Consider the following 14349-nt stretch of genomic DNA (forward strand, 5'->3'; position numbering starts at 1 on the left):
CACCCATCTTGTCTCGCTAATATCCTGGGACCACTGTGGCTACAACACTATTGCAAATAACTGAAAAATTGGCAGGAAGTGGTAGTGATCATAATTTCTGCTAACTGTTCTTGGGGAAATCTCTAGACATAGTGCCGTATAAAAAGTCAAGGTCAACAGTTGCAGTTCTTCTTTCACACCAGTGTAAACCATGAGTGAGTCCACTGAAGTCAGCTGAGTTCCACTGATGGAAAACCATTGTACGAGAAGAATCAGGGATACCGTATGTATTTGGGAGGAAGTACTGGTCCACATCAACTAGCTTGAAGATGGGTTATGAGTGGAAATTGGGTTTCAAACCAGCTTGTCTTCAGCATCTTAGCTGCGTACTCCAGGCAATAACAGGAGATAATTTTTGTCCTCATTTAAATACTGTGTTTTAGACCAGGAAATGCACAAACTTTTGCCCTTGTCAGAGATCATTCTACTCCTTGTGCAGTCTGATAAAAGTTCTCAAGAGAATAATGGTCCTGAGCTCCTTTAGAAGCAGTTAAAAAGGAGGTTTTCTAGAAAGCAAGATAACTCTTTATTAGAAAGTGTAATTCACTTCCATAATTCTTAACAAAAATGGCATTATGTAATTCATTTAATCATTATCTACTTCCATAGGTACCCTGCAGTATCTTGAAATCCTGCCTTTTCTTATTCCCTTCTCCTCTGTTAATGTTAGTAATGATATTGTCTTTAATGAGAGCTACAGAGTTCGCAAACCTTCCATTTATTGGGTGTTAGCTTATACATTTGCTTTCAAACCCTTGTGTTTTCCCTTCAGTAATAGATCATTTATTTTCACTTTGTTCCTCAGATTCTAAACATATCCATCATTTCCTCTAATAACTGAACAACCACTGCCAAAAAGACAAGGAGATACCTTTTTCCAGTTCATTGTACGTGATATTCACAAAGGCTAGACTCCCTTGAAACATCAAAAGGAACTAATATTTTCTGTCTCTTACAATATCTTATGGAAGACATGTGGCCAAAATCATCCCTGTGTTGTGATGTATTGTTTCCCGCAGATAATCGAGTGCCTTCATATCATTAAAGCAGTGCTAGGCTTGGTCTACGCTACTGACAGGGCCGGCACAACCCATTAGGTGACCTAGGTGGTCTCCTAGAGTGCTACCATTTGGGGAGCGGCGACAGTCGTTGTCAGTATTTCGGGGGTGGGACTTTCCGCCGCCTCTGTCTGGGGCAGCATTTCGGGACCGGGACCTTCCGCCGCCTCTGTCAGGGTCGGCATTGTGGTGGCGGGACCTTCCACCAGCTAGGGCGGCAAAAAAGCTGGCGGTGCTCTTGACTGCCAATTTATGTCGACATAACTTTGTTGCTCAGGGGTGTGGAAAATCCACATTTCTGAGTGACACAGTTATTCTGACCTAACCCCTGGTGTACACAGCACTCTGTCGATGGGAGATCTTCCTCCATCAACATAGCTATCGCCTCTCAGGCAGGTGGAGTACCTATGCCAATGGAAGATACTCTCTCGTTTGCATAGGTAGCATCTTCACTAAGCGCTGCAGCAATGCAGCTGCAGCACTGTAAGTGTAGACAAGCCCTGATACTCAAGACACCTGATTTCTAGTCCTGGCTCTGCCACTGGTTCATTGTATGACTGTGAGTAAGTCACTTGACTTCTGTGCTAATTAGGAATGCTAATCTCTCCTACCACGTTGAAGTTTAATGAATGTTTGTAAAGTGCTTTGAGATCCTTGGATGGAAGGTGCTAATCGAAGGGAAAAGAATTATTTTACCCAGAGTACTCAAGAGAATTGCTGAGAGGGAAAACACTATACACTAGAGCTTCACTAAACTTTTGTAACAGATCCTGTAAACTTAAGATTACATTTGCTGAATAGTTTGTGAATTTAGTAAACTTGGGCTGTGTTTGAAGCAAACCCTGCCAGGGTTGTGTCATGATTTCATCTTGGTGGTTTAGTGGAATCAACCTGTGTTTCCAACCTGAAACCAGGCAAAACTCTGATATTTTAGCTGAGTTTTGCACGTTTCCTGTAAAGCAAAACTACACAGTTTCTCATAATTCTACAATGAATCAAAAGAGGACACTTGCTGAATCAAGAAAAAGGAACTTGGTAATGTGTGAAAGGAATCTGATAAAATCCATGAATTGTGCAGTTACCAAGGTTTTACATAAGAAAATTCTTGAACTAACCTTTGTATTGACAATAGTGCTGTCAGTTGTAAGGGATATATGGGACTGATACGCTTTGATGATTAATAACTGCGGATTCCTTCTGGCCCTCACACATTAGAAAAGCTGTCCACCTATATTTATCCCAAAATCAGATCCACCTAAGAAGTAAAGACAATAAGAAAATAATTCATGTTATGTGAAACACTTTGTCTAAGGACACACAGATCATCCAAGGTTAGGAATTCCTCTCACCAAGAATAGAAACTGTGATATAGCATGGCCAGAGTGCAGCAGGAGAGTGATAGATGAGAGATATGTAAACCCCAGGATGATGAGAGCTTTATTCCCTGTTGAGGGAAGAGAGACTGCTACAGATTAATTAGAGCACCTGAACCAATTCAGCCAATTAGAGCACGTGAAGCCAGTCATCTGTTAAACCCCTCCTTCTTCAGTCAGACAGTTGGAGGAGTTGAAGCAGAGTGCTTTGGTGTTGGAGCGGAGAGCCGTTTGAAGAAGTGCTGTGGCGGGCCAGAAGACCAGACCCTAAGTAAAGGGAAACCCAGCTTATGCAGAGCAGAAGGACTCTACAGACACAAGGAGTTGGGAGAAACTTGGCCCAAGCGGAGAGAGGGCAGGAAGCCCCACAAGCTGAAGGGCTGGAGAGAGAAGTAGCCCAGGGGAAGGAATCACTAGTTCAAGTGGTTCACCGCTATCCCTAGGGTCTCTGGGCTGGGACCTGAAGTAGAGGGTGGGCCCTGGTCCCTCCCTCTCCGCTCTGCTTTTGTGGGACAGTTGATTCCCCAGTTCAGGAGTGAGAAATGGCGCCCTCAACCCCCACAAGAGGAGAAAGCGCAGGACCCATCATCATAGTGCCGGCAATTTGCCACAAAACTGAAATAGCTAAATGAGTGTATTGTTAATCACCTAGGCAAGAATCTCTCTTAATATGCAGATGAATAAAACCTCTTTGTTCCTCTGAACCTAGCTAAAAAAATGATCTAAGCTACCAAGTAAGGGTGAAACCCTGCTTCCTTATGTAAAGAGACCCATTGCAGATTGTGAGAGGATCAAGAGGTGGGCAGGGAAGCTGCAGTTAAGTAAAATGACTGGCTGTGAGACTGAAGGTCAAATTGGACAAACTACCTTTTACCCCAAGCAATCCAAGTTGCATGTTTTCACCCCAGAGGATTAACTATACATTGTTTTCTTTGTAAATCAAATATACGGTGGATAATCTGTCTTTCACTCCAAATTACAGTCTGCACATTTGTGTACCTTCTGGTCAGATCTGTATCCTTCTAGATACGGAAAAGACTCTTGTTTGATTATAATGTGAAATGGTTAAATATAATCAAACAATGTATGGAGTATATCTTCCAAATGTAGAATATTATAAGAATTTTGTTGGTTTTTGTTGTAAATAATTGCTGCTCTCTAAAAGTGATAGGAATTGTCTGGCACTAGGAAAAATAAATGTTAAAAGATATAAATCAAGGTATTACTTCAGGATATTAAGAGAAAATGCTTAAATTCCAATTGACAGTAGAGGCTAATAATGAAATAAAATCTTTGAGAGAGATCAAACCTAAAAAGCCTCTGATAAGAAAAGGACTGAGGAAGTTTGTTATCCACCCAATCCATCTACTTGATACCAGTGGAAACAGTAAAGAAGCGGAAAGAGCTGAAAACTAAGCACTCACTTGGCATTTTTCTAATAAGAGTAAGAAGGTGGCCCCCTTCTAGGAGCCCTGAAACTAAGGTGCATAAACTAAAGACTCTCACTGTGTGAAGAGTGAGAACAAAAAGCTGAACAATTTTAAATATGACCGACACTCAGACCAGCCCCGTGGAAAGGTCTCTTCCCAACTTAGGGCTAAGCAGATAAGAAGATGTGGTGAGATTTCATTGCAAAGATTGTGGTTCTCCTTTTATTTTTTAATATAAATCACTGTAGGTTATCTTGCTGAGTCTCTCTAGTGAGACCTCAAGTAACCATATTTTAGATTTGAACACCTTTGTATGTCCAAGCAAATTGGCCTAGGAGAAATTGAAAAGAATTGTTTTAAGCAATTTCTTTTAATATTCTATACTTACCTCTTTTGTACCAATTTATTCAGACTATACTAACCACACTCTTTAAAGTGCCTTAAAGACAAGTGCATCCTTGGAAGTGTGATAAATGTGTTAGGTATTAAAGAATTAAGAATTGATGTTTATAAGTAAATGTAATAAGAAATCTTGGTAATTTGGATTGTTCCGTTATATAACTGCTGAGCCTCAACTCCAGGCTGTGATGACTGTGTGCAAGGCTATATTGTGTATGTAGTACACACGGTTGTGTCTGCCTTTCAATGGAGAACTGTTGATGATATATTAATGTGATTTTGGGAGAATTAATACAGTAACTCCTCACATAATGTTGTAATTATGTTCCTGAAAAATGCAACTTTAAGTGAAATGATGTTAAACCAATCCAATTTTCCCATAAGATTTAATATAAATGTGGGGGATTAGGTTCCAAGAAGTCTGTTTTTGAAGTTTTGGGGGGGTTTTTTTTGTTTTGTTTTTTTTTTTTTGAAGAATTGCGACTTTGAGGTCTGTTATTGAGTGAACAGAGAGATTGAAGTGTTCTCCTACTGGTTTTTGAATGTTATGATTCCTGATGTCAGATTTGTGTCCATTTATTCTTTTGCATAGAAACTGTCCGGATGTGGTTAGGTCCTATGATAGTGTCCCTTGAATAGATATGTGGACACAGTTGGCACCGGGGTCTGTAGCAGGGTTTGGTTCTTGGGTTGGTGTTTTTGTTGTGTGGTGTGTAGTTGCTGGTGAGCACTTCAGGTTGGGGAGCTGTCTGTAAGCAAGGACTGGCCTGTCTCCCAAGGTCTGTGAGATTGAGGGATCATCCTTCAGGATAGGTTGTAGATCCTTGATGATACGCTGGAGAGGTTTTAGTTGGGGGCTGTAGGTGATGGCTAGTGGCATTCTGTTACTTACTTTGTTGGGCCAGACTTGTAGTAGGTGACTTCTTGGTACACTTCTGGCTCTGTCAATCTGTTATCATAACATTCAAAAACCAGTAGGAGAACACTTCAGTCTCTCTGGTCACTCAGTTACAGACTTCAGAGTCGCAATTCTTCAACAAAAAAACTTTAAAAACAGACTCCAACCTGAAGCTGCAGAACTGGAATTAATTTGCAAACTAGTTACCATCAGATTAGGCCTGAATAAAGATTGGGAGTGGTTGGGTCATTACAAAACCTAAACTTAATTTCCCCAATACTAATTTCTCCCTACTGTTACTCACACCTTCTTGTCAACAGTCTGTAATGGGCCAATCTCTTACTACTTCAAAAGTTATTTCTCCTCCTTTGGTATCCTGCTGTTAATTGATTTATCTCATTAGACTGACTTAACACTTGGTAAAGCAACCCACATTCTTTCATGTATTTATACCTGTTCCTGTGTCTTTTACTTCATATAGCTGATGAAGTGGGTTCTAGCCCATGAAAGCTTATGCCCATATAAATTTGTTAGTCTTTAAGGTGCCACAAGAACTTCTTTTTTTTTTGTTTTTGTTTTTTTACAAGTAACTGTGTTAACCCCCCCAGTATCTTAGCTGCTAATATTAGTACAGTGAAACCCCACTATAACGCGACCTTTGGGGTCCAAAAAATCCCATTGTGCTAAATGCGGGGTCGCGGTATAGGGGGGTTCCAAATCAGTCAGTTGAGGTGCGCCGCCTAGTGCCCCCAGCTTCTATCCAGTTTCAAAAGGAGCCGCGGCTCCCCGCCTGCCGGGGACAGAGAGCACGGGCGCCTGCAGCCCTGGAGTTCTCTGTCCCCGGCAGGTGGGGGGCCGCGGCTTCCCTCCGGCTTCAAGAGGAGCAGTGGCTCCCCGCCTGCCAGGGACAGAGAACTCCGGGGCTGCGGGTGCCGGTGCTCTCTGTCCCCGGCAGGTGCGGGGCCGCGGCTTCCCTCTGGCTTCAAGAGGAGCCGCGGCTCCCTGCCTGCTGGGGACAGAGAACTCCGGGGCCCAGGGCACCGGTGCTCTCTGTCCCAGGCAGGTGCGGGGCCGCGGTTTCCCTCTCACTTCAAGAGAAGCCGCGGCTCCCCGCTTGCTGGAGGCAGAGAGCACCGGCGCCCGCAGCCTCAGAATTCTCTGTCCTCAGCAGGTGCGGGGCCGTGGCTTCTCTCCTCTGCCATGGTGCTGGGGACCATTGGTACAGTATCATACTGTATTATACTGTACCTTAAAGGGGAGCCAACCTGCGATCGTGTTATATGCGATTTCGTGTTATGGCGGGGCACGTTATGGCGGGGTTTGACTGTACTTCTTGCCTATAGAACAATGTATTTAAATATGAAGACTGTCTAAATAGTTGTGGATTACTGGGCGTTATGTAGTCATATGACCTTTATATAACACCTTATAAAGCAATATGGTGTATTTTTAAGTACTTTTCTCCTAGCCAGTAAAACCAGTTTAATACATGCATTGGTTGCAGGCATTATTTTCTAATTACCTAGAATAATCTGGTTAATTATCGCTTGCCTGTGGTAGTCTAAAGTCTGCTGCCCATATGCATCTGATTAAAGCAGACAGATTCAGTGGGAGTTTGATTGGGCTTTAGACCTAAATGATTTATACCTACATTGGGGAAACTTGCTTCACCTTGTGCTTTTCACAGTCTTTTGGATTATAGGGACAAATTCTGGTTTGTTACACTGGTGGAAATCTGAAGTATTCTCTGGGTTTACACTGGACCTGTTTTGTTAAATCTCCTGATTTCATTTATGATTAGAATATTTACACTTTAAAGAGGGAAAGGGCAACAGCAGTAATAACATGCCTTTGTGAAAAGGTTACTCCATTTAACCCACAGACCCAACAAACAAATGTCCCCTTCCCTTCCTCTACCATATGCATAAATCATTAGATATAAGAACATGTTGCAATGCTCGTTTTAAATTCAGTTAGAAACAATTTATAGCTGTATTAATACACATCACTTGTAATGGCTTTTCATCCCAAAGAGATCTGGCACAGAGCCTTGTTGGTGGTTGTCATGTTCATAAAAATTGAATTTCTGCCTGAAAGCATGTGGGGCTGCTGCGGTTGCTTCAGGATTTTATCAGTAATCAACTTGGAACAGGCATGAAATCATGACTGATGTAGAGAACCTAGATAAGGAAGTTTGTTTACTACTTCTCAGAACACAAGAACTAGCGGTCACCAAGTGAAATTAATAGGCAGCAGGTTTAAAACAAATAAAAGGAATTATTTCTTCACGCAACGCACAGTCAACCTGTGGAACTCCTTGCCAGAGGATATTGTGAAGGCCAAGACCATAACAGGGTTTAAAAAAGAACTAGATAAATTCATGGAGGATAGGTCCATCAATGGCTATTAGCCAGGATGGGCAGGAATGGTGTCCTTAGCCTCTGTTTGCCAGAAGCTGGGAATGAGCAAGGGGATAGATCACTTGATGATTACCAGTTCTATTCATTCCCTCTGGAGTACCTGGTACTGGCCACTGTCCGAAGACAGGATACTGGGCTAGATGGACCTTTGGTCTGATCCGGTAAGGCCGTTCTTATGATCAAAAGGGAAGGAAAAAACAAACAAAAATACCCCAAAAGGAATCAAAGCAAGACTCTGTCCTTGACTCACTCTTCTCTAATGCCTTTTCTCTAGGTGACTTCATCAGCTAATATAACGTAGCCCATGTCTGCATACAGGCACTGTAGTAGCATACCTATGAGCAATATAGCTATGTTTTCCTAAATTTTAAGTGTAGACCCCATGGCTTCAACTGCTGTCTCTACACTGATGAGTCACAAATCTATCATCTCCCTGTTTCTGCTCCTGCTCCTGCAGTTTGGCCTGGCACTCTGTTGTCTTCTCCTACAAGCCTCTCCATTGACAACTTAACATTTCCAAAACTGAGCTCCTTTTCTTGCTCCAGACTCCCCTCTTTTCTCCATAACTTTAGAAAACACCACTATCTTCCTTGTCACACAGCTGCCTGAGCTGCCCCAGAGCCAGGTCCACTGGCCACTGCAAAAGTCACGGAGATCACAGAAAGTCACAGAATCCATGACTTCCATGACCTCTGTGGCAAACTCACAGCTTTACCCATGGTGTAAAGTGATATTGCGTATTTGCATTGTAAACCTCTGTAATTGTGTAACTCACTAAACAGGAAAAGAAGCATTAATGAACATAAACGGCTTGTCCTGCATATAAGCTGACCCAATGAAAATCAGTGAGGTATTATGTAACATCAAAGGAGAGAGGACCTGTTGATTGTATTCCTAACTCCCTCCAGGAAGGGGAGACCTATGCATGAATTCATCTCATCAGTTTGGATTCTGGACTGGAGGGGATAAAAATTTATCACAAGGAGAAACTGAATCTGTTTTATGCAGTTTGGTCTCCAGGGGGCAAAGATTCCGAAACAAAAGCAAAAAGATTCCCATGCTTCTTGGCATGGGTTAGGCCTGAAAGACATTTTGGATTGACAGATTACTACAAATCTAACACCTTTTGAATCACAGACTGAAACTCATTTGTGTGTATATATGCTTGCTTGCTTTAACCTGTAAATACCTCTCTCATTTCGTTTTTCCTCGTTATTAAACCTTTAGTGAGTTTGTTACAGGATTGTCTACAAGCACTGTCTTTAGTGTGAAATGTAAGGTACAAATTGACCTAGGGTACGAGACGGGTCTCCTGGGACTGGGAGCAACCTGAATATTTTGTGATCTTTGGTATAAGTGACCATTTATCACTAAGTCCAGCATGTCTGGGTGGTAATATAGACTGGAGTGTCTGTGACTCCACTGCAAGACTGGTACAGTGCTTCAGGAGTTCACATTTGTTACTGGGTTGGTGAAATCTAATTATAGAACATACCACGAGCTTGAGGTGTCTGCTCTGCTTTTGGTTAGCGCTCTCGGTTGTGAGCTACTGCAGACAGCATGACGCTGTTCTTTGAATTCCTGCAGTAGCTCTCCCTTCTCCACCAAATCAAATACAAGTTTCTAGTCTTTGCCTTTACGACCATTCACAAATCAGCTGCTCCTGGCTTATCTGTTCTAGTACCTCTTTTTTTTTTTTTACCAGACTTAATTGTCTTTTTTATCCACTTCTGTAAAATAGGGGCACCCTATAATTATGTACAGTAGCCTGTTGTGTACAAAATCCTTTTAATCGCTTTTTCTCTTTGCTCATATAAATAAAGACCATCACTGTTTAAGCCATCAGACATTCTTTAGTTTTAGGAAGATGTTTTTGTCCTCTGTTTTCCAGGCTTTTAAAATCTTCTGTGGTAAAGATATGTAGTTAGACATTGTTATCAGTCCAAGTAAGTCATCTTCTGCCCCGTTTCTTGTTTCAATGTTTTAAATATTTGCTGTATCAGCAATTCCATCCAGTACTTTAATTATTCCAGATGACTCAAAACATGCTGGACTTAGCTCATTAGGTTTTGATGGAGCTGAATAAAAATTCTCCAACCAAATAAAGTAGTAATCCGTGGAAACAGATCAGCCAATTGCATTTGTGTATTGGACTAATCGTTGATATTTGGTAACACAAAGCTCATAACAACAATGAAAAGGGTAAGATTAGACTTTAGATGATTAGATGTTTCAGAAAAATGTAAAATTACCAAAATTCTATTCCCTATTAACATGACTAGATGGTTTTCCTACTCTAGGTCTAAGAGGAAGGTCCTGTATCTCAGATGTGATGTGTTAACTCTTAGCAAATGCTGATTCCTTAATAGTGACTGCTGTGCATTCAAGACATGCACAGAAATGGTCCTAGTAAGCAATACTCTAAATATATTTTACATCCCTTCCATACAATCCAATGTAGGGTAGACACCCCTCTGAAAACTAACCTAACTGCTTTTAAAACTTACTATAAAATGGCTGGAAATTGATGGTTGAGCATGATATCAAGGTACCATCACTAAAGAGTCCTCAGTCTGGGGATCACAAACAGGTGTTGTGGGATCATGACCTTCCAGCACTTCATATTTCACTTAAATGGCTATAGATCCCTGCTAGATAGAAGAGTGATCTGAGAATGGCAAAGGGGGTTGCCATAGGGGAAAAGATGAAAACTGCTGCTATAATTCTTGCTGATAATGTTGCCCACACTGGTGTTTAATATTCCCAGAAAGCTCTCCTATATTCAGTGAGATCAGAGACCTTTAAATGCAGCCCTGATTGGGGGAAGATGGGGATGAGGTAAGGGTGTGGAGTAGGAGAAAACTGGTAACTCAAAAAACATTTTTCTTAAATCTTCCCATAACACCTTCAAAGAACCTGCCAGGAAAGAGACCAATATGTTGATTTAATCTCAAAGTGAAACGAATCTGCTTGTTACAGTCTCTGTAGAGTCTTAAAATCAAAACATGATTCATAAATGTGTTATCCTCTGATCTGTATTTCTGGAATGATGATTATTGTTCAGGTGACAATTATTTATTTTAATTAAAGTTGTTACATATTTCCTTTGAACTGGGAGTAATCATGCAAGATGATTGCAACCTTTTCCATATTGGAACCATCATGTTACAAAAAGAAGTTTTGCCTCCCCAACAAAGCCAGAAAGAAAGCCTTGGTTGTGACTCTTCCCTGGATTGCAAACTCATTACTTATGGTATGTAGCAAGTTCCAGACAGGATTTGAGTACTTTTCAAAAGCAGATGGGTGGTATTATCTCCATTTCACAGATGAGAAAGCTGAGGCACAAGACAGGTTTAAGTGACCTTTGGTGGTTCACAGGCTGGGTTCGCTATGGAGAAGCATCCACCTATTCAGATATTCATTCAAACTACCCGATTCTCTTAAGTCTGCAAAACAGGGCTGGAAAATGAGCCAATCTTTCTCTTAGGATTTCCAGCATGTCCAGTCCTGCTTGGAAATTCCATTGGAACAGCCATTGTCTCTGTATTTTGTTACTTTTCATTTTGATGCTGAATGGGATCCACAAGTGAAAAAATGTCCCTGAATCTTCCTCCATCTTAAAAAAGATTTGGCATGAGTGCTGTTTTAAACATAAGTGGCATTACTGGGGAAATGTTTTTATGTCTGAACCAGCTTGCACATCACTCCTCTGGGTTTAGAATTATGATTTAATAATACATGGCCTAGTTAAGTAGGTGTCACATAGCCTTTAGCTTCCTGCCTACAGTGTCAGCTATTACGTGATAATTAACTACTTGATAATGCTGAAACTTAGTATCTCTGCTATTTTATTATTCACGTTTTTTAATATCCTAACCAGGACTAATCCATACTATGGGCCAATGGTGTCTGGTTTTTGGTGTTGCTACGGGTAACTACAGGCATGTCCAGAGAGATGTCTGAATACTCACTTTATTGTAGGAGCTGTGAATTGTGTTGAAGAGAGGTTGAGGTAGATAAACAAGCACAATTTTAATCCTGAACCCATTCAACAGTGGATTGCTGGTGATATGCTAAAACAGTGAAAACATAGTAGTTTAATTAATTGTCTTCTAAAACAGAATAGTGGATAGAGGGTATCCAGATAACAGATCTAGAAAAATAGTCTTATCTCTTTAAGTGTGTTTTGCTGCTCTTTTGCCTTTTCTAATGTAATTGTGAATGTTCATATACTCTATGTAAAGTGTAATTATTTTATTTTATCTGTTCTTTAACTCTTTTGTTTACCCTGCTGTGCTCTTGGCCTCAGTTATATCTTGTGTCAATGAGTTCCATGTGTTAATTATTGTGTAAAAGAAATGTTCTGACTGTAGTAGATTTTGCTGTTTGCTATAGTTCATTTTTTTTCTGCATCACTGTTATATGATGAAATCAGCACTCTCCCTTGGTTTGTGATGTATTTGTTGACTCACATACCTTAATGTGGTATAGTCCGGCCTTGAACTTTACAAGGAATTCCTATTAACCCCTTAGTTGCTCATATAAATCCATGTTCTTTAGAGTGGCAAATCTACGGCCCTGTGCTATACATCTGTTAATTTTTTTAGTATTCCCATATAGCTCAGCATGTAAATGTATGGGCCCTGAATGTGCACTTGTGGTGGAGCTAAGGTTGTTAAGAAGAACATTGATGCAGCTTTGAGAAACTACTGTGCTGTGTCAGAAGGGATTCCTCTTACTTATCTCATGCAGAGGTTACTGTGAAATCAGTTTGTAGAATACAATTTTGTGTTTAATAATAACTGGCTTTACTAACATTTTAACTTTCAAAAAAAATATAAGAAAGAAGAACATTTTAACACTCAGAGTAACAGCATTACTTAGCATAAGTAGATTAGGGTAGCTCAAAGGAGAGAGGTGATCTGGCCAACATCTAGAATAGTCTCTTCCTGAATTTTGAAGATATTACATTATCTCAGGGCTATGATCTTTATTGCATTTTTTGGTTTTGTGTTTTCCATTTGACTTTAGAATTGGTTTTGATACCATTAGCTCACTGTGACATTCAAAAGAGCCAGTTGCAGCAGAAACATAATTACATTACAACTGTGGATTTCTGTTTGATCACACAAACTCAAAAGAACATTCTGGCACTCAAAAACCACTTCATGGATAGAACATGAACCACTGCTCAGAGTAAATGAGTTTTTCCTCTTGCACTGACCATTTATAGAACAAGATTTCTGTGGAGTGTTTTGAGGTACTATAATAATACATTGATCTTGATTTGGGATAGAAAGAGTATGAGTTAAAAAGTAAATAATAATAATAGAAAATAATGAAAATATAAAACTAAAAGGTAAGGTACATCTAAGAAGATAAGAAATAACAGCAATGCAAGTTGCCAGGGGTTCGTATAAAAAGAAACACAAGGAAAAGCCATGAGAGTTAAAGTGAAAATAGGAATAAATATATGATCTCATTCATAAATATATGAATGTATTGCTTCCTTCCTTTGCCACTCTGTCCATATAGACCTTGATTCTGCATGCCATTCTGTGCAAATGGGATTGAAGTATATATATGAATGTTATAGTTCAATGCATGGCACTGGGATTTGCCTTCTCAGAACAGTTTACAGGATGGGGACACTAAATTGTAAGCTTTCTGGGAGAGTTTTATTTTGTGTCTTTAAAGTGCCAGCAGACTTTTGTGGGGCTGGTAGAAAGAATAAATGGTAATCTTATTAATCAATTCGTAAACCTCTTGCTTGCTTTTTATTTATTAAGGATCAGTAAGGACCAGGTAGATTCTCTGATAATTAGAAGATGGCTGATTGTACTCCTTCCCATAAAAGAGCCAGTTTTGTTTTTTTACATTGGTTTGTAACAAATATTCTCATTGAAACTTTTGTTCCCTTTCCTCTAGGTGGTCATTGTTTCTCCTGGGGATGGAATGAACATGGGATGTGTGGTGATGGCACAGAAGCAAATATTTATGCCCCGAAGCCAATCGTAGCTCTTGGTTCTGCAAAACCATTCTTAATTGGATGTGGGGCAGGACACTCTATGGTTCTTTGTCAGATTCCAGGTTAGACCTTACACGCAGGAAGCCATAGCCATGTGAATTTGGACATCTTTGCATAGAGCTCTTCAGAAGCGTTGTGAGAGAATTATTTAATACTGGCATAACAACCTGATGGTACAGAAGAAAATAAGGGTTAAAAAACTCCTTTGTTCTGAACCCAGAATTTCAAAAAAATGAGCTAATGTGCTGAGAAAACTGTTAATAAAGACAACGTTTATAAATATATTACCGGAAATTATTTCACAGATTCTTTTCACAGGAGATGACATTGTTGTCCATGGGTAAAATGAATAAACATTTTGCTTTGCTGCTACATAAATGAAGCAAGAAGGATTTTCTCCTCCAACATTTATGGTAACAAAATACAAAGTTCTTTTGTATCAGAGGGGTAGCCGTGTTAGTCTGGATCTGTAAAAGCAGCAAAGAATCCTGTGGCACCTTATAGACTAACAGACGTTTTGGAGCATGAGCTTTCGTGGGTGAATACATGCATCTGAGGAAGTGGGTATTCACCAACGAAAGCTCATGCTCCAAAACGTCTGTTAGTCTATAAGGTGCCACAGGATTCTTTGCTGCTTTTAAAGTTCTTTTGGATGATTTTAGCAGTTGATAACAGATTTATGGCTTTTGCAGAGAAAGTGTTAC

General features: G+C 40.2%; 1 protein-coding gene across 3 annotated transcripts in view; it reads left to right on the plus strand.

Moving 5' to 3' along the window:
- SERGEF (secretion regulating guanine nucleotide exchange factor) overlaps positions 1-13929 on the plus strand; it is a 251347-nt gene extending 237418 nt beyond the window's left edge. For 2 of the 3 annotated variants that reach the window (XM_050955826.1, XM_050955834.1), the window contains one exon: positions 13546-13929. In XM_050955826.1, coding sequence (XP_050811783.1) covers positions 13546-13712 — 167 coding nt within the window. In that variant the 3' untranslated portion in view covers positions 13713-13929. The remainder of the gene's footprint in view (positions 1-13545) is intronic. The other variant, XM_050955827.1, reaches the window with a different exon arrangement.
- The last annotated feature ends 420 nt before the right edge of the window (positions 13930-14349 follow it).

This window comes from Gopherus flavomarginatus, chromosome 5 (assembly GCF_025201925.1).
Source record: "Gopherus flavomarginatus isolate rGopFla2 chromosome 5, rGopFla2.mat.asm, whole genome shotgun sequence".
In the NCBI taxonomy this organism is placed as follows: Eukaryota; Metazoa; Chordata; order Testudines; family Testudinidae; genus Gopherus; species Gopherus flavomarginatus.